This window comes from Antennarius striatus, chromosome 15, assembly GCF_040054535.1.
Source record: "Antennarius striatus isolate MH-2024 chromosome 15, ASM4005453v1, whole genome shotgun sequence".
Taxonomy (NCBI): Eukaryota; Metazoa; Chordata; class Actinopteri; order Lophiiformes; family Antennariidae; genus Antennarius; species Antennarius striatus.
Window position 1 is genome coordinate 3,950,711 of NC_090790.1, and position 19,172 is coordinate 3,969,882.

A 19,172-nucleotide genomic window follows, 5' to 3' on the forward strand; every position below is an offset into this window, starting at 1 on the left:
TCTATTATTCGTATCTGGAACAGATTTGTTAATACTAGGAATTAAGTAAAAGAAATAGAGTAAATCTTTGATTATAACAACCATTTTGTTCCGTTATACGCAACAGACGTTGAATTCTATTCCGTTCTTGTTCTTGAGCCCTGGACGCTGATTGGGTGCTTTCCCATGACGTCACTATATGGGCGTGAGCGTTGTGAACATCAACAAAAGAGAAAAGGAGAGAAGAGAAAGACAAGAGAAGCCGAGGACAGAAGAGAAATAGATATGCGGATTTAACCTGAGGTTACAGGTAGAGTAAACCTTTATAAATATATTTAAACTATTCATGTATTGCACATATTAGACGTAATTACTTTATATTAACTATACACTTCACTCCGAAGAAGAGAATAGTGACCTTTATTTATCTATAATTTTAAATAGTACAAAAGCAAGCGACTGGTCGATAGTAATATTTTGTGTTTTATTTTCTAATAAATTCAAATCTTTTTTTTTAGCAAACATAACTTTTTCCGGGAACGTTTAAAATGTTTTTAGTATGCTGTGATATATAGGGTATTGTTAATCAGGTGATCGTAGTTCCGAATTAGGAGGTGGTGTAAATGCATATAGTGACTTTTTTTGCCGTCGTCTATGATTCGGTTGTCTAGCTGTGACATTTCCTTCCTACTTGGTAAATGTCTTGTTTGTTGTTGTCCCTCTGCATCTGTCTCCTGTTTGAAGTCTTGTTTTATTAAACGCTTAAATTCAGGATAAACCACCACACACACATTTTAGAATGTTTAGTGAATTTTCACTCCGCGATATCCTATAAAATATTGTTTTTAAAGCAAAACGTTTTTGATCGGTGTAATTCCGCTGATCGTATGAGAAATACTCCTCCCCTCCCCCTCTCCGAGAGGATTTAAAACGTTAGCTAGCTGCCTTTGACGTTAGCTTTCCAGTAATCAACTAAAACGGTAAAATAGGTGATTTCCAGCCCTGGGATTTATGATTTACTGTGTTTTAGATTGTTTATTAACAGACAGGACCGTGAAAGGGCAGTTGTTATTCGGTCAAGGGGACGGGGAAGGCGTCTACCAGGGGAAATCTGACACCGGAGCCCAGCTGAGGGAAGTGGGCTGAGCTGAGCTGTGACCCGTCAGGGCTGAGAGCTGCAGGCCAGGAAACTCAGAACAGCAGGACTACAAATAATGAAGATTAATAATAAACTGAATAAATAATGAGTCTTTTGAAAGCTTTACATTTAATTTTGCATTTCCACACATCTGTGATGCTGCTACTGCTGGATAGTGTATATTTTTTTTCGTTGCATCAGCTCAGGTGTTTCGTCAGGTCCTCTGACTTGAATTACTCGTTCAATTTCCTGACATGGATGTAGGGACATTTTGCGGAGATTTTTATCTTGATGGCACATATTTTTCTTTTTAAATTAGGGGATAAAAAATAAATTACAGGTCAAAACCCAAACATCTCACTCTTACAGTCAAACTAGGGATTTTTTTTGTCTTTCTGATAAAATACACTGACACTGAGTTAGGAAATCATTGATAAGCACTGTAATACAAATAGAACAGTAAATGCTAAACCACAATTCGAGCAAGATACTGTCAAAATGCAGTTGAGCATTGTGGGCTGGTCACTAAAATGAACACTTAGAGATGCTTTCCTATCTTGCAGTGATATACTGTGGTGACAAGAAGAGATCACTTGCTCCAGAGGTATGGATGCCTTCAAGCTGATGAAGGAACTGAGGGTGAACCGTGAGCAGGAGGTTCATTATTTGCCGAAGGAGACCGGGTTGAGCCTCATTGAATCAACACTGCAGGTGAGCATATTAAAAAACAACAACCCAAAATTAGCTTATTTTATGGGCTTAAATAAGTTATTCCCATTTCTGGAGTGTAAACATGCATAACAGGTCTTTTTATGAATTTAGTTAATCATCAGTGATCTGATAAACCAGGTTAATCAAAGGTACATATTTGTTTTCCAGGATGACAGTCGGATCTCAGCCAAGTCCAGAGATGCCAAAGTGGAGGACCTGTGGAGTCTGACCAGCTTCTTTGGTTATACGACACAGACCTTTGTCCTAGCTGTTAACCTGTTGGACAGATTCCTGGCAATGATGAGGGTAAATAAAAATGAATTCGGAAAAAATCCATGTAAATTTGTTGTTGATCTTGTAACACATTAAGCAGAATATTAAACTGAGGGAAGTGTGATGTGACCGGCCATTTTCAAACTATCTTTATTTGCATACTGTCCACCTCAGATCCAGCCAAAGCACCTGTCCTGCGTTAGCCTCAGCTGCCTCAACATGGCTGCCAAAGTTATGGAGGAGGAGTGTAACCTGACGTCTACCGACGAGCTCATCCGTATTGGACAGTGCAGATTCACCGTCTCCGATCTTGGGCGCATGGAGAAGATTGTTGCAGAGAAGCTGAACTTCAAGTCCAAAGCCATCACTGCCTTAACCTTTCTGCACCTGTACCACCAGATCGCACTTTCACACTCCACAGACAGGTCAGACCATCACATACAAACCTCACAATCTTTCACTTAATTTTTAGATTAGATTAATTTTGTACGGCCTTGTAAAAAATCCTTAAAGTTTGTTTCATTTTAACAGCAATTTTTTTAAAGGTTTGGAAGGTGTTTTCAAAATGACACATGAGAAGAGCTTGACTTGTAGAAAAATTTTCACCCACAATACTGTGTGTAAACAAATAACCATTTAATTTTTGATTTCAAACAATCCCTCTTGGTATTAAAATCATTATAACTGAAATAATTATGATTAAAACTTTCAAATTAACCTCAATAGCTGGTAAAATGAACATAGTGACAAAATATAGTAATTGATTTGCAAATTAAGGAATTCTGCTCATAATATTTATAATTAAAATTTAGATGTGACCATCCGGAAACTTAAGACAGAGTTGAAAGTGTTTAAATTTTACTGTAAACTACAGTACATGAACCTTGGGTAATTTATTTCTATGGGATCTAACAGTAGCAGAATGGATCAAAAATCCATCAGGCTACTGTTGCTTCCTTTCAGGTCAACTTTTTTAGATGGTACATTTATTGAGGAGAATTTCACTTCAAAATGTCAAATGTCAGATTTCAGTTACATAAGTTCAAATAGACATGTGAACCCAAAGGCTTCTCTATGGTTTGATTGGCTGAGGACTGTTTGAGGCAGCAGCTCATGTAGAAGTAGGGCAGCAGTCAGCTGTTGGCCGACTTCACCGTCTGACCAAAGGGCACGGATAAGATCTGTTGTGCGCTGGCACCAACTCCTCGCACTTTAATAACCCTGACACTGTGTTGTGTTAAAAAACCCCAAAGCATACAGCTTACATTATTTAGTGTTTGCAGTTTTAACAGCAAATAATTTGAGGGATGAGTCAATGGTTATACTGGGACTAGTGAAATCTGTCCATCTGGAAAACAACACTGACCTGAAATCACACACCTGAGCCTGCATGTGTGTGTGTGTCTGTACGAACAGGAAGGAGACTCTAAATCTGGAGAAGCTTGAGGCTCAGCTCAAAGCCTGCCTGTGTCGAATCTCCTTCTCTAAAGCAAAGGTAGGAAGTAACTCCCAGAGTCAAAGCTCAAGCTCACCAGTCTAATCACTCAATTTTGAGAAACATTTTCTTTAATGTTGCTGTTATTTGATTCTGGTAAAGTGTTAAATCCTTCACCCCTGTTTTCTTTTTGTCTACCCAGCCGTCTGTCCTAGCCTTGTCTCTTCTGAGGCAGGAGATAGAAGCCAATCAGTTGGAGGTCATGCTGGAGATAGCCTATCGTATCCAGAGACACTTGAAGGTAGACATGCTAAACTATCATACGTCCTCCTCCAGGGAGAGAAAAGTGACATCTGTGGAAGATGATGTAACTGATTGTAACTAATTTTCCACAGTAGTAGAGTATTTCAGAGCCTAAAGGTTTAATGTCAAAGGATTCATCTGCTTTAATGAAGGCATCAGATGATTAAAGCCAGGAAGCCTTTTAGGGAATTATACAGGGTACCACTTCTACACTGACAGAATCAAGTTTCTGGCTGATAAGTAGGGAAACGAACACAGCACAGACATTCAGTATACAAACTCATATTCCGCACAGCTCTGGTTATTAGCCCTGGTTCAAACTTTTTTCTCTTGCCGACTGTAGTTATGTAACCTGCTGTCTGGTGTTGTGGCTGCTGGACTTCACACATTAAAGGATATATCCATATATATATCCAAATCCATATTGTTATGATGGGATTTCTGATATCATCCAGTTGTTGTGATTTAAGAGCTTATATTTTCAGGCTTGTCCGTTCTTCTTTACCTAAATGAGAATGCCCCTTATATTTCCCCCTTCTTTATTACTCATGTCATCTGGTACAATTATGTTCCTACTTTTCAAAAAATATTTTACCTGTGTAATCTGAGTGTTTCCACCCTAAATGGAGGATTACACTTACGCTAAATTTAAAGTTCATCTTCCAGTATGTTTGTCTTTCATGACCAGCTGATCAGGTTTCAGAAACTGCTACAACCTGGATCCTGGTTCCTCTTACCCTCCAGACCTGAAAAAGAAACCAGGTTTCTGTTTACAAGGGGCCCCTTTCATAGTAACACTGCTAACTGTTAAGTAATTAGATTACTTTAAATACTCTGGTGTCAGACATGAATAAACAGGTCAGAGGATCAAACGGTTCAAATGGACTGCTGTGTGGTTTCAGATCGCAGACGGGGAGCTCCTCCATTGGCGCAAGCGTGTGGCTCTGTGCTTGTTGGACTACGCCTCTCCTGAATGCAGCAAACCCAACCACAGGAAGCTGCAGTGGATCGTGTCGCGGCGGACCGCCCAGAACCTGCACAGCCACCGCAGTGTCCCCGAGCTGCCCACCATTCCAGAGGGCTGCTGGGATGAGAGTGAGAGGTCAGAGCCCCGAACAAACACAGAAACCCTTCTAACACAGCCAAGACCCAAAACACACCTGTCAGAAGAGCAACTTCAATATCAGCACTTAGCTCTACTAAAAATTCAAGAAGCCTCTGTCAGACCAAAAAAACCCAAAACTGACAAAATCAAAATAAGGACATTTAAGACCTAAAAATAATAAGACTAAGGACCCAAACAAATATTTTCTAACAGATTCTTTAGAAGTTTTAATCCCTTTTACCAAAATTTCAATTTAGCATTGACAAGTTATGTCGACAAACTGTTGCTGTTCAGCAATGTGTGCTACCATGTCATTCATGTGCTCCATGCTCTCCAAAGGTTTCATTGAGCTAATTCTGCTGGTTGTGGAAATATGGAGGACTGCTTATTGTAGCGTGATCTACAACGCTTCCGATTCTTCTCTGAACACACATCGTGTTGGATTCAGTTTTGATCTTGATGCAGCTGTCAGACAGGCATCATGTTAAGTTCAGAGCAGGTATGATCTGCTGGAAAATACCAAGAATTCTTGGAGAACTGAGGCATTTCAAAACTAAAAGATCCACAAGCACTTTGAACATTTAAATTTTTATGCAACACAAAAATTGTCCTGCATTTTGTAGCTGATTTCATGAATTCAGCCGAATTTCAGACATTCTTCCTATGAATAACGATTAGTCTCCAACAAACACTCTGTTGTGTTGTGACACGTCACACATGAGCCTCTATCAGGGCCTTCCATATCTCCAGTAGCACTGAATGTGTGCAAGTCACTGGTCACGTCCCATTGACACGGATGTTTCCATGACGTCATAAGGCCTCACTGAGTCAGTGCGTTGAAGGAAGAGCAAACTTATTTTCCAGCTGTCAGTGAACATTAACCAACTTGTTTTCATAGTTTATCAGCATCAGCAGACGGCCAAACACCAGCAGTCAGCTGAGTCACACACTGTCACAAGTCACAACACGAGGCGAGCTGACTGACGCCAGCACAGAGTGAAACACAGAGTTTTAATACTCGTCTTTCTTCAGCAAACACTTTAGTTGTAAAATTATTTGGCAGTCATTCAGTGATTCTAAAAACACCAGTTGGCTGGGATGTTCCTTTCCTGTGTATGTGAATCTTTTACTGAGCAGAAGTCAACTGAGATCGGCAAAACAAAGCAAAGCTAACACTGATCTATGAGGCAACATGTCACCTTGATGAATGTTACATCATAGTATGAAACGGAGCCCAAAGATCATTCCAATGTATTGATCAAGTCCAAGTCTGCTGTGACACATAAACATTATAAATAAAAGCTCCTATGAGGACAAAGATTAACAACTGGTTAATTCATAACTCTTAGCCATTTTCATGTTATCTCTTTATATGTGAAAGTCTGCAAAAACTTTCACCAAATCGTCTGACTTTACCTGATCAAAGCTGACGAAAGCTCAAAGTAAATTTATTACATTTAAATAATGTATTTAGATGTATTGCTTCATCTGTCCGCTTCTGGAAAAGGGCTCCCTCCCCTGTAGTCTTCCTGAGGTTTCTCCCATCCATTTTTTCCCCTGTTAAAAGGGTTTTGGGGGGAGTCGTTCCTTATCTGATGTGAGGGTCATACTGCTTGCAGTACACAAAGGTCAGAGGGATATCGTCCATGTGCAGATTTTGAAGCCCTTTGAGACATTTCTGTAAATCTGGGCTTTAAAAGAATAAATAAACTTGAAACTTCTAATGTTGCTGCTCTGATCTGCAGGTAGCTGACAATAATATAATATTTCCTCATTAGAATGTCTCAACACTTCCAATACTATACTTGCTCTGTCATTAATTTTTATAAAGGTTTGTTTTCTGTAATCTATTATGTGAGTCTGAAGACCTTTCAGTATTGATGTCGACTTAATTATGACAAAGTACTGAAAACAGAAATGTTTGTTGAGGCTTTTAAACCATTTCTACTCTGCTCTTAGTCATTTGTGGGGTGATGAGGTGAAGGGGTCCGTGTTTCCTCTCCACAGACGAGTCTTAGATGGACTGGATGTAAAGCTGAAACACAAGAAAGGCTGTGAAACAGGATCCAGACGTCGTGTGATTTACCCAGCTGTCTGTACGACTGTAATAACGGTGCATCTATGTTTGTGTCTACAGTGAGGACTCATGTGAGGACATGATGAGTTCAGGCGAGGAGTCTCTCAGCAGTTCTCTGGGTAGCGACGCTGAAGGGCCCTTCTTCCCTCTGCACCTGCGACGCCAAAAACACCTCCATGCCTGAAGTTCCCAAACGCTGTGTGCCTCGTCATCGCTAAAAAGCCCACCTCTAAACTCTTTATTTATTGTTTAATTATCTTTGGTGCTGGTGGAGATTTTGCACAACAACTGGCAGCTGAGCAGTCCCAACTCTTCCTGGTAGACTTTTGTAGATTTTCTTAGTAGCTGTGTTGGTGCATGTTGAGATGTCACATTCCAGGACGCAAGATGTTAAAAGATTTTCAAGCATTTTTATGAAAAATTCAGTTGGCATGTGCTGAGAATGGTGAGTTAGCAGCTGTGGTTAGATTTAGAGAAAAAAAAGAAATCAATGGCGAGACGTGTAATGTGCCAAGACGTGTTTCTAATGGATGTTATCATGACTGTTAATATTTTAAGACTGTTTTATTGAGGGTACAGATGGACAGATTCTGAGTACAGCTGCAGCGTCGTTACCTGGGTGAAGGTGTCAGTGACATCATCTTAGGATGAGAGCCTCTGCCAGCTTTGGGTGTTTATTTATAAGGTAAAGCAAATTGACAAGTTGTTCAACTTACGTCACAAGTTTGGTCTCATGTTGCACGCAGGGGTGACTTTTTTTGTTTCAAACTTATTTCCACATTTTAAAAGATGAATCTTAATAAATCTTATGGGGGTGTGTGATAAAAGTGTTGAACCACGACCGAGGTTCCATTCTTTTTTTTTATTTTTGATTCAAATGATTAAATCAGTGGCGGCAGAGGCTTCAATCTAAGATGCCTTATTTTCAACAGGAGCAATAACCGGTGACACCAGCCCTCAACCACCAATGGCTGCAGCTGTTCTCATCTTCTGTAATGACGTTTCATTTGCTAACTTTGAATATTATATGGCAGATTAGAGGTTTGCATCTGAATAGAAACTGATGCGTTCACTTATCGCTGAAGGAGCACTTAACTTTTTCTGTTAGATTCATACCCTGCTGACACCACTGGGTGTTTCAGGTAGAACCTTTAAATGTGTTTGTAGGATGCTGTTTTACATTTGAAATAGCCAATTCTATAATCTTATAAAGATGTTGGTGTTTCTCAAACTGTTCAGAGGATATTTTATGAACAAAATATTGCTGACAGTGTCAAAAAAAATCTAAAATGTCAATACAAAAACATGTAAAAACTGTAAATGATGTACAAAAAAATGTTAATAGTTCTTTGTAGATAGTAAGTTATTTATAATTTTTGTCACCTGTACTAAAAAAAATGAAAATCTTATAAAAATGTTTGTTCTTTTTAAAAATGGAGTGTGTTTACTTCGTGTTTGAAACAATGACCAGCAGCTCTGATTCTTTCACATAAAACTGAGACAAGCTGATAAAGACCCCAACACTGTTAATGCTCGCTCAGATTGATTAGCTTTTTGTGAGACAGTGTTAGAGGCAGAGAAAAAACAACTGTTGTACAGCGTTCCAGTTTGGATGTGTACTCTAAGAAATGGAGCAAAAAGGTTCCAGCAGCCATGCTGATGCCACGTTTCTCATCACACTGTGTCCACACTGAATTATTCACTACACAAGATCAATTTGGATTGACACTCATTTTAAGAGATTTTTAAAAAAATTATTCTTCTTTTAATAAATAAAACTACCTGTACATTCATCCAACATGTAATCCACCAATGGCTCCATTTACTTTGATAATTTAATCCAAAAAGATTCTGAGAAGAGCAGCAGTGGGTTTGTAAAACGAAAAACAAAAACCCTGTGTATGCGTGTCATGTAAACTATTTGCGTGTGTGTGTAAGGTTTCGTTTTTTTCCCGCATGAAATGATGAAAACTGCACAACATGATGTCTGGAGCTGACGGGCCGGTTCAACCCGTTCGTGGGTCATCACAATGATCATTAGTTTTAATCTGCTGACAGAGCAGGTTGACACAGACATTCACTCCAAACCGCTTCCATGAATATAAACGTTCACGACTCCAGGCTATGATCATCTTTATCACGTAAGAAATACATCTTTATTCAGAAAACAAGACATCTGTCAAAATGATTCCACCATTGCAAAAATCCTAAGAATACCTGCTGCTGTGAAGCTTTACTATCTGAAAAGTTTCACAAATGTATAAAAATAAAATCTAGCAGTAAAAATAAAACACTGCAGACCTCACATTTAGGGACATAAACCCAACGCGACCTAAGGAAGCTAAAAATAAGATGCTGTTGTTCTAACAGGAGACTGCTTTAGTCCTCGACTGCACCAAGCTGACTGCTGTCGCCGATGAAATGTGACACTGAAAGTAATCTCAGACACACTGCTGATAATCTGACCCTCGGTGTCCTCTGAGACGTGAACCAATATTCAATTAAGAGTATTATTACCAGGCATTAGAACCTGGTAACACCAACAGTACCAGATTCCAGTAAATCAGTCTGGCAACATAAAAAAAACAACAAAAAACAGATGTCCCTTCAGTTCCACCAAATAAAGTTTTCTCAGTCAATTGTTCAACATTTCGTTTCTGACATGAGATAAATAATGATCATTTTCACATCATGAGATGCTACAGTTCTGGAGGCGTCAGCTGTGGCACTCATATGTCAGACAAATCCACTGCCAAGGACACACACACACACACACACACACACACACACACACCCATGCACACACACTCACAAAACAGAGATAATAAATGCAGCTCGGTCCTACCAAACCGGTCAGCAGACGTCATCAGTGATCTCTAACTCTGGGAAAGATCATGTTCCAACAGGCAGTCTGTTTGTCCACCATAAAATCCCAACTTCACGGTTCCTTTCTTTTGAAAATACAATCCCACTGAAATTATGGATCCATTTTAAATCCTGGAGAAACCCAACAAATCAGAAAACCTGTTAATCTGAGGTAATGCAGCCTCTAGTTGTATCCAACAGGTAATCCAGATGAAACGTTCCACGAATGTGTGAGGAGCAAATCAGAATCCCATTCGGCTCATCTTCTTTTTGGGTTGCGATGCCTGGGACAGTCCCAGTCGACCCTGTGAACTCTGGGACTGGGAGGACTGGGAGAAGGATGACAAGGCAAAGAGGCTCCTGGATGGGAGCGACTGGGAGCTGCGGAGCTGAGAGGAAGAGGCCACAGGCTGCTGGGAGGTACGCACCGGCTCCCCCTCTTCTGGAAAGTAACTGTTGAGTTGAAAAGTGTCCTCCTGCAAAGAAGTAGAAAAAAATCTAAAGTGAAAGGTGTGTTCTAGCTGAACCACAGGCCTGACACACAGACACAAAACTATCACACAATTTATGTTGTAATTCAACAATTCATAGCAACAGATCCACCAAGTGTTTAAGAAAGTGGAAGAAGCTGAAACACCCAGAAGGAAACCACACAGGCCCCAGGTTGGGATCGAAACCCAGAACCTCTTGACAATGTCACCATTACTTTTGGTTTGCTCTTAAACAGTCTCAGCCTGACTTACAGCCATGTGCAGTTTTTTTGCCACGTAATTCATCAAATTTCATTTTTATTATTTGTTTTCCAACAATGAGTGTGAAAAAGAACAAAGTTATTAATAAAGTTATTCATCCTGTACGTGTGCTTTTGAGTGAACGGTTCATGTATGGCTTGCTAGCATCCCTAAATGTTTAAATATCCAAACTTCTGTCAGATATTAAGTAGACTAGCATTTAGCATGTGATGCCATACATATAGATGGAAAAATAAAAACCTAAACCAATAAAAAAGATAACCCTCTAGCACCAGCTACTGACTGACTGTCGCTGGTCGTCTTCTTAAAATGTAATAACATGACAGGAAAAACCACCGGAATCAGGATCAATAATTTCTTGATGGAAAAACATATACTATTTTACATTATCTAAAAATATTATTTTTTTATTATTTTCAAATGACTTTAAGATGATGTTTGTCTGACAAAAGCATATGGCACATTTTCCATATAAAAGAGAGCCTGTGTGTCCGTCCAGTCAGACATGATCTTTATTGTTAGCAGGCATCATCTTAGCATTTTTCAATAGAAGTTAACTTAGTGTTCTGTTTTGCTGTGTCAACAATAAACCAACAGCATTTTTGGAGGAATGATGAACCGTGACCACCGTGTTCCTGAACCCACCGCCTTCCTCTTACCTCGGGTTCCAACAGAGAGCTGAGGTAGTTCTGGAGTGGACGCTTGTTCTTCCTCTGACTGCCGGTCACAGAGGAAGGTTTTGGGGACTGGGACACAGAGAAGGTCGGGGGTTTGCTGGGAGTCCGTTGGCCATCTTCAAATCTTTGAGGGGTACAAGGCTGTGAGCAAACTGGATGGTCTGTTTTCAGAAAAGAAGGCGTTGCGGCTCTTGGCTTCTCAACATTGGACGCCATACTTTCGGAGTCTGACCACGCCATATGACTTGGGGCGGGGGACAAGGCCGTTACGTCAGAGAAATCATCCAGCTCTGACTGGTAGCTGACAGTAGAGGTAAAACTCCCCAGCAGACCCCGGTCCTTCCCTCTGGCTCTCCTCGCCTTCTTCTCCCTCCTCCTCTTCCTCCTCAGAGCATCCAATTTCTTCTCCCTGTTCATCCCCAGCTCGTCCTCCCACCACGTCTGCCACGCCTCGTCGCCCTGCCAGGACACTGTCAAGCGCTGATTCAGCGGGTCGGTCCATTGGTCTGTGTCCACCTGGTTTGGAACTGGTAGTACTTCCAGAGGCCGGAGGGCGGGGGGGTGAAGCAGCAGCGAGCGTGTCGACATGCAGGCCCTCAGGTGATGCCTCAAGCTCTGAACGTGCTCTTCGTCGGTGGGATGCCGTTCGTCGCCGGAAAGGTTGTCGAGTCTTTTGGTTTCAGTAGTCAAGTGCTGCAGGCGCTGTGGGCGGGGCGGCTTTGTGCAAATATTTTCTATTAAATTTTCAAGCCAATGTTTCCATATGATAAGAGCGCTGTCACTGATTTTTAAGGTGGTCGTGTTGCTCAAGTTGCTGGAGCCTCTGACCTTTTCCCTGATGCCACCCGGTCCATCAGCGGTAACAGCTTCATCAGGATTGTTGACAACAACCTGTGGCCTTGACTGATTCAGGGTCCATCCTTTTTTTGCCGATTCTGAATCCTCAGAAGAAGAGGCGGAGTGTGTCTCCATCTCTCGTAGTTCCCTCTGCAGCGTTTCACCCACAAACCCCTGGCTGTGAGTGGGTCCGATTAGGTCGTCATCGCTTGAAGTATCTGACGCGACCAGCTGGGGGTCTGATAGAAACTGTTCTGCTGCTGCCGGAGCTTCACAGCCATCTTCGTGGTTGTACTGGAGGAGCTGGTAGAAGATATCTCCTGCCTCCGTTAGCTGCAGGACACAAATACACTCCTCCCCAACCGTTTCTCTTCCACATGTTGTCTGGATACAAGTCAGACCTAAACCAAAGCAAATAAAAATCATCTTAACATCACATTTGGTCATTTTGAATGACTTTTGCGCGCACGCACTGAATGCATGCTCAAATTAAAGTATTTTCCGCACTATAAGGTGCACCTAAAAGCCTTTAATTTTCTCAAAAACTGACAGTGCACCTTATAATCCAGTGGGCCTTATTTGTGAAAAAATCTTTTGAAATAGGCCATTCATTGAAGGTGCACCCTACAATCAGATGCACCTTTTAATCCAGTGCACCTTTTATATGAAAAGGGTTTAAAATAGGCCATTCATTGAAGGTGCGCCTTATAGTCCAGTGCGTCTTATGGTGCAGAAAATACTGTAATGGTCACCCGGAATTCTGAATCACCTGGATCACTGTTTGCATTACATATTGAATCGTACACAAGCCCCCCACCCCCCATGGCATGGTCCTACCTGTAGCAGGTGAGGACAATCTGTCAGTCACCGCATCCAGGTGGTGGGGAATCGGGAGAGGAAGGTGTTTCAGACTGTCTTTGGGTCTGAGGAGAGACTGGGGGGGCCCTCGGCTGGAACAGGCCTCCACTCTGCCTCCTGAACACAATCAGTTGCTCGGTGGTCAAACTGGGATGCGACTGCCTTACGAAGACGTCACTAAATGAACTGGATCCTGCTGACTGACCTGAGTACTGCAGCAGTGTGATTTCCTGAGACCTTTGGGAGCCCAGAAGGACCTTTGTGGTTCTAGCCCCGCCCACTGTCGAGCCACAGGAGGAGGAAGCAGGAACGTGACAAAACATAGGCGGAGACTGCATCATGTGATCCCACTTGACCATGGGGACGTGAGGGAAACGCTCATCCATGATGTAGACCGAGTACTGAGAGAGAGAGAGGAGGAGAAACTGAACACCTCTGGAGGAGATGACGTTTTCTCCATCAACCCGCCAGTTGTGACGCCGCCTGCAAAAGCCTTTACTTGTGACCTGAGGTCTGTGCAAGAATGACAACCACACCATGGTGGGTTTGAAGCAGCTCAGGATGAAGTACCTGTGTGGTGATGAGGTGGTGGAAGGAGTGCACGTCTCCTAAATAGCGCGTCAGAATTAGCCTCTCTCCTCTGCGACACTCTGGGATTCTGCTGATGTGAAACAGAGTGTGACCGACAGCAGGACGGACCTGGAGTGAGAGAGGACATTCAGGATGAGATAGGAGGGGTAACGGACAGACAGGAAGGAGGTGAGATGTGAGCGAGAAGTTAAAGATGGGAGGGTGAAAGTCGTTTGCTTTACATCGATCTATCAGGATGACACCCAACATCCTTTCTGTCTCACCCTGATGTCGGTGAGCTCCACCCCTGTCCTGTCCGCATAAAGCACCACCCTCGGATGAGCAGAAAACTCACACCATCGCCACGACGACAGGGCATTGAAGTACAGATTGCAGTCTTCCTGGCGAACCTTCTGCATCCTGATGGGACAGGTTCAAATACACTTTGACTTCTGAATGAACTACAGCTGGATCTGCATCAATAAAAACCCCTTCCTCACCCTCTGCCAACAGTCCACAGGTTTGCCGCTCCGCTCTCACTCACCACCAGGACTTCACCTAAGACATGAGGACTGACAACACAGCGCAGGAGACGCTCCTTTACCAGCTTCGGCCGCAACTCAATAACCTTGATTTTCCTCTCTGTCCATCACTCACCTGATGTTGACGCAGGTTGCGACCTCTTTGGTGGCGGCGACTTGCAGCAGACGAGGTTCGCTGCTTTCACCGAAGTGCCAAACTCCACAAAAGTAATCTGACCTCACGGCAACAGAATCTGCAAACGGCCGACAAACACGTTAAAGTTAACACGCCAAGGTTAACATCTCTAAACATGTTTTTCTCCTTACAGTCGTCTAACAGGGACGAAGTGCTGATCTGTCTGATGGGGCCTTTCAGCTGAAAGCTGAAGGGGTCACTGCTGCTGGTGTCCACATTATGCTGCTGCAGCTCCACCCTGTGGAAGTCTGTGGTACTGCGTTAAGAAACAACCCAGGGAAGGGACATAAAACAGAGATGGTTTGCAGAAGAATCTTCACTGGAAAACAACTGTGTCCATTTTAAAAGAGTCTGGAGGATACTGAGGCAATCCAGAGCCTTGTTTCCAGGGTAGAGGAGGCATCCCAGCTCAGATCGCCTGCTGCTTCCTGCAAAGGGAACGAAGGCCAACGCGCCTCCTGTGGCTCCTTCAGCGAACAGCAGGCGGTCCCTCTGCTCCGTCAGCTCCTCGTGAAGCAGGGCGCCTAACAGCACGGTAGGAACGGCGTGCACCACGTCCGACATGAGAGCGCCGTAGGTGTCCAGCTGCTGAGAAGAATATGTCCTGTGACATCTGGAACAAAAACAAAATATGATGACAATGGATTTCGGGTTTCCACAGACGCCCACTTTCCCAGCTGCTGGTCAGAGCTACTCACATTTTAAAGTTTAGCATGTCGAGGGAACTTTTCACCTTCCACATGTTGACAGAATCCTTACGAGTTTTCTGCAAAACAACAAAACAGAAGTACACACTGGTGTCAGCAGAACAAGCGAACAGTGTCTACTGCTCCTTTACATGTTTTAATTATCTATCAATGACTGAACAGTAATTAGTTCATATGTAAAAGCACCTTTTGACATAATACCACAGCTGCATATGGGGACTATTTTATCCTTCTGTCTGTGCAGATAAGACATCATCTTTCATTGCATAGGCTTCATTTATGTTTGGTTTTAAACATAAAGTAACATTAACTGGAATCTCTGTTCAAGTGTAGATTTGGAGTCAAATGAAATTGAGTGTTCGTTCGCTGCCACCCACTCTGACAAAATCAACTTTTACATGCACATTAATTGATCATGTTTGTTCGGTTGTCTGTTTCCTTTATGTAATACACATTCAAACAGGTAAAGAAGAGTATAAGTATAACCCCTTTTGTTTCGTTTTTCTATCCTATCTGGTTCCTGAGATATGTGCAAAGAATTGTACAAAAGTTGGCCTATTTTTTTCAAGGTCAAAGTCATCATTTAATTTTCATTCCCTTTGCCGCCCGAGTAAATGTGCTTTTTGTTTCATATTTCTCTCTGCAACGGTTGTGAAGATATTTGGTGGACGGATGGACAAACACACAAACACTGACAATTACAATTCATCAGGGTACCCTGAAAGTAGTACCTGACTAATGCATAGCTTTGACCCTTCAGGGTAGGTCAAAGCTATGCACTAGCTTTGTCCATAGATTAAAGTCAGTGCATAGGTAGATCAAAGCACCAGCTTTGATCTATGGTCTCACACTGGTCTTCTCTCGTGTTTTTATCTTATCCAGTTCATGAGTGTACAAAGTTGAAATTTGACCTCGACTGAGTTTTCTCAAGGTCATCATCTCATTTTCACCCCCTTTGCCGCTCTAGTAATGTGCTTTTTGTTATTTCATCTTTCTATCTGCAACGGTTGCAAAGACATTTGGTGGACAATCGAACAGACAGGCGGACGGACGGACAGATGGACGTACAAACAATTACAATACAACACTGCTTTGAAGCGGGATGTAATTAAAATAAACTATATTACAGTCCTCTTGTACTACTTACACTCTTCGATCCTTGCTTGAAGTAAAAATTTTCTCCTACAATCTCCGCCATGCACCCAAAGGCATCCAGGCTGTGATCCAAAAAGAAGTTCTGCATCTAAAAACAAAACCTGATTATAGACCTCAAAACACAAAACACAACGACAAAATATTGCAGATCCAAAACTGCAGAGCTGAGATGCATTCAGGTCTGGTCTAAATCAGTTCTGAAACACACTGCACATAAAACCTCACACTTACTTCGACATTATGAAGTAAAATAAATGCACAAATAAATGCACAAATAAATACTATTTAATAATTTTCTTCATGTATGACATAAAATTTTCAGAGCCCTTGTAAAACACAGACAAAATGTTAATTGTTTGCTCCCAAGTAGTGGTTCACAAAAGTCCTCAGGGTTAAACCAGACACACTGCACACATTATTCCATTTGAGGCGAACATTTGTGCTTTAAACAGCGACCGCTGGTACTCACATGCTCTGTGAAGTCCATCGGGTCTGGAGGTTTCTGTGACCAAAGAACGGCTGAAAATAACATGTAGGAATTACACATGCATGCATATGTTCATCATCTTGTGCATTTATTCTTCAATCAGACAGTTATTGATTCACTCACAGTTTTAAGGTGTACTGTATTAGATGGAGGTTTATTCACACGGCAATCCCCCCCCAACATTTCAGTGGAAGTGGACACAAAAAACAGTACATAACTGTATATACCTTTATATTTTTTCATTTATTCCTATTTCTTTTCCATTCTTTATTCTAAACATTTATTTTATTCATTTATTTAAACACTTACTGCCATGCACTATAAGTTAACATTGATTGTTGCCATGTCCCCTGTCGAGGGTATTATTAGCTAGACCTCACTGGAGGATGATCAGCCTTGTGGCACACTGCGACTCACAGTTTTGGGGGGACAGCAGAGGGAGTGGTAGTGGCTCCTGGAGATGCCAAGTCTCTCCTTTGGCTTGATGACTGGACGTGAACGTCCAACGGGAGTGAGGACCAGAGCCATCCTAAAACCAGGAACACAAGGAAATGAAATAATCTGCTAATCTAGTCCATCAAAACAAATGGACTCCAACCCCAGAAGCCAAAAGTACATCATGTTGGTCTAAACCAGGTCTCTGCAACCCGGGTCACTGGAGCTGCAAGCGGCTCTTTAGCGCCTCCTAGTGGTTCCCTGGAGATTATTCACAAAATGAAAAAAATAATGCTGAAAAGAAAAATAATACTCATAGCTAAAAATCCTTACAAAACTTTTTAAAAAAATTTTAATAACACTTTTTAAAAAAATATTACTGTATTTGGCCAATACTGTATTTCAACATTTCCGTCAATAAAAAAATATTTTAAAAAATATATACTGTACAGTAATATACACTTCCAGCCTGTGTTGCCTTCATTTAAGGCTTATAAGGCTTTTAATATTTTGCCGCTCCAGACAGACTTGATTTGACTTTTCTGCTCCAATATGGCTCTTTGAACATTTTGGGGTGCTGACTCCTGGTCTTAACTGTAAATTTAAGTAAGAAATAACTATCTGGTGTCACGATCTAAACTGGTAGAAGATTCAACTCGTGACGAAATATTTATCCCTTCCTTTTGCATGAGTTATATTTACTTTACCTGAATTTAATCTGTTAAAATTGATTATTCCTGATAGCCCTTATTCGACCAAAGATATGACATGTGGATAACTTAAAAATAGCAATAACGCTTAGATAAATACACTATTACATGACATACAAGAAAATTATATATATATATATATATATATATATATATATATATATATATATAATGCTTCCAGTAAATCATTTTAACAGTTGTGTTTGCAATGCAGAATAAAAAAAGCATACAATTAATGAAAATTCTTCATATCTATAAAGTGACGTCATATTTCAAGTTAGAGGGCTAACAAATCAAGTCCTGGACCCCGATTGTGATACTAACATGACGAAGTGGCATTGGTTTCGAGGTAACCCATTGATTATTACTAGTCGAGGTTGTGAGAACAGCTGACCCACCTGGACTTTGACTTGGTTGTAGCTGCCCCAGTTCGTAGCACACTGGACCGAGTCCGGCGGCCCGCTGTTGTAAAACGAAGGAAAAAGCTGCGAAGGGAACTGGTAATCCATTTTATCTGTCATCAACCACATCAGCTTTCGATTTGTCTAATTTGTGTCCATGTGTCACTGTCCCTTCCCTCTCCCAGTATCTGCGAACAGGTCTGGACATGTTGTTCTCAGCTAATGTTAGCTCACGGTCCACGCCGTTAGCTAGACACGTTTCCATTCCTCTAATCGCGATGACATGCGCGTATCAATTCAGACCACGATCTGCACGCCACAGCACCATCGGTATAGTCCAAAAAGGTCCAAAATTGAAGTAAAATGGTTCAAATTGTGTTGTGAACACCGAACACGTGCAGTACGCATTGCAGACTCCCAGCCAGTAAAACTACGGTGACGCTGTGTCGGAAAAGCAGCGTGACTTCCGGATAGACTTCCGTCTATCCGGAAGTTCGTCAAACGTGTCACTCGATAGGACATGTTTGACGAACTTTTAGGCAAAAATACGAATGCTGGATAACATTTAAAATAAATAAATATATTTAACACTTTCTTATTCAACTTCAATGTGTATGGAATTGTTTCCAGAGACGTTGACTATAGCACAAGCAGTACTGTTTTTGATTTTATTTTGAAGGCTAATGCATGTACCGGATATACGTTTTATTCCAGGAAATGTATGTAATATACAAAATAATTTGTCTCATTTCACTGTTTCTCAGAAAGATTACACGAAAAATCTCTGAGCTGATTTCTTGAAACATGTGTGAAGGATGGGTTGGATTGGTATGGATGATAATAATAATAATAATAATAATAATAATAATAATAATAATAATAATAATAATAATAATAATAATAATAATAATAACACATTTTATTTACAGCCGCCTTTCTTGACACTCAAGGACACCGTACAGAATTACACAAAGTCCATT

The 19,172-nt window shown here is 41.4% G+C and overlaps 2 protein-coding genes across 2 annotated transcripts; one reads left to right on the forward strand and one right to left on the reverse strand.

Annotated features, from left to right (window-relative positions):
• Nucleotides 1-211: 211 nt before the first annotated feature.
• Nucleotides 212-8,455, forward strand: ccng2 (cyclin G2). The gene is made up of 8 exons (XM_068334950.1): nucleotides 212-289; nucleotides 1,681-1,828; nucleotides 1,997-2,134; nucleotides 2,276-2,526; nucleotides 3,518-3,596; nucleotides 3,739-3,837; nucleotides 4,742-4,941; nucleotides 7,082-8,455. Exons 2-8 carry the CDS (start codon nucleotides 1,724-1,726, stop codon nucleotides 7,203-7,205), a joined length of 996 nt encoding a protein of 331 aa, XP_068191051.1. The 5' UTR covers nucleotides 212-289; nucleotides 1,681-1,723; the 3' UTR covers nucleotides 7,206-8,455.
• A 405-nt stretch (nucleotides 8,456-8,860) lies between these two features.
• taf1c (TATA-box binding protein associated factor, RNA polymerase I subunit C) lies at nucleotides 8,861-18,622 on the reverse strand. The gene is made up of 15 exons (XM_068335283.1): nucleotides 18,190-18,622; nucleotides 17,064-17,175; nucleotides 16,629-16,678; nucleotides 16,152-16,247; nucleotides 14,996-15,063; nucleotides 14,660-14,910; nucleotides 14,429-14,545; nucleotides 14,238-14,355; nucleotides 14,081-14,152; nucleotides 13,865-14,000; nucleotides 13,581-13,709; nucleotides 13,216-13,411; nucleotides 12,990-13,127; nucleotides 11,298-12,553; nucleotides 8,861-10,362 (listed from the first exon to the last, which is right to left on the reverse strand). Exons 1-15 carry the CDS (start codon nucleotides 18,319-18,321, stop codon nucleotides 10,129-10,131), a joined length of 3,105 nt encoding a protein of 1,034 aa, XP_068191384.1. The 5' UTR covers nucleotides 18,322-18,622; the 3' UTR covers nucleotides 8,861-10,128.
• Between the last annotated feature and the right edge of the window lie 550 nt (nucleotides 18,623-19,172).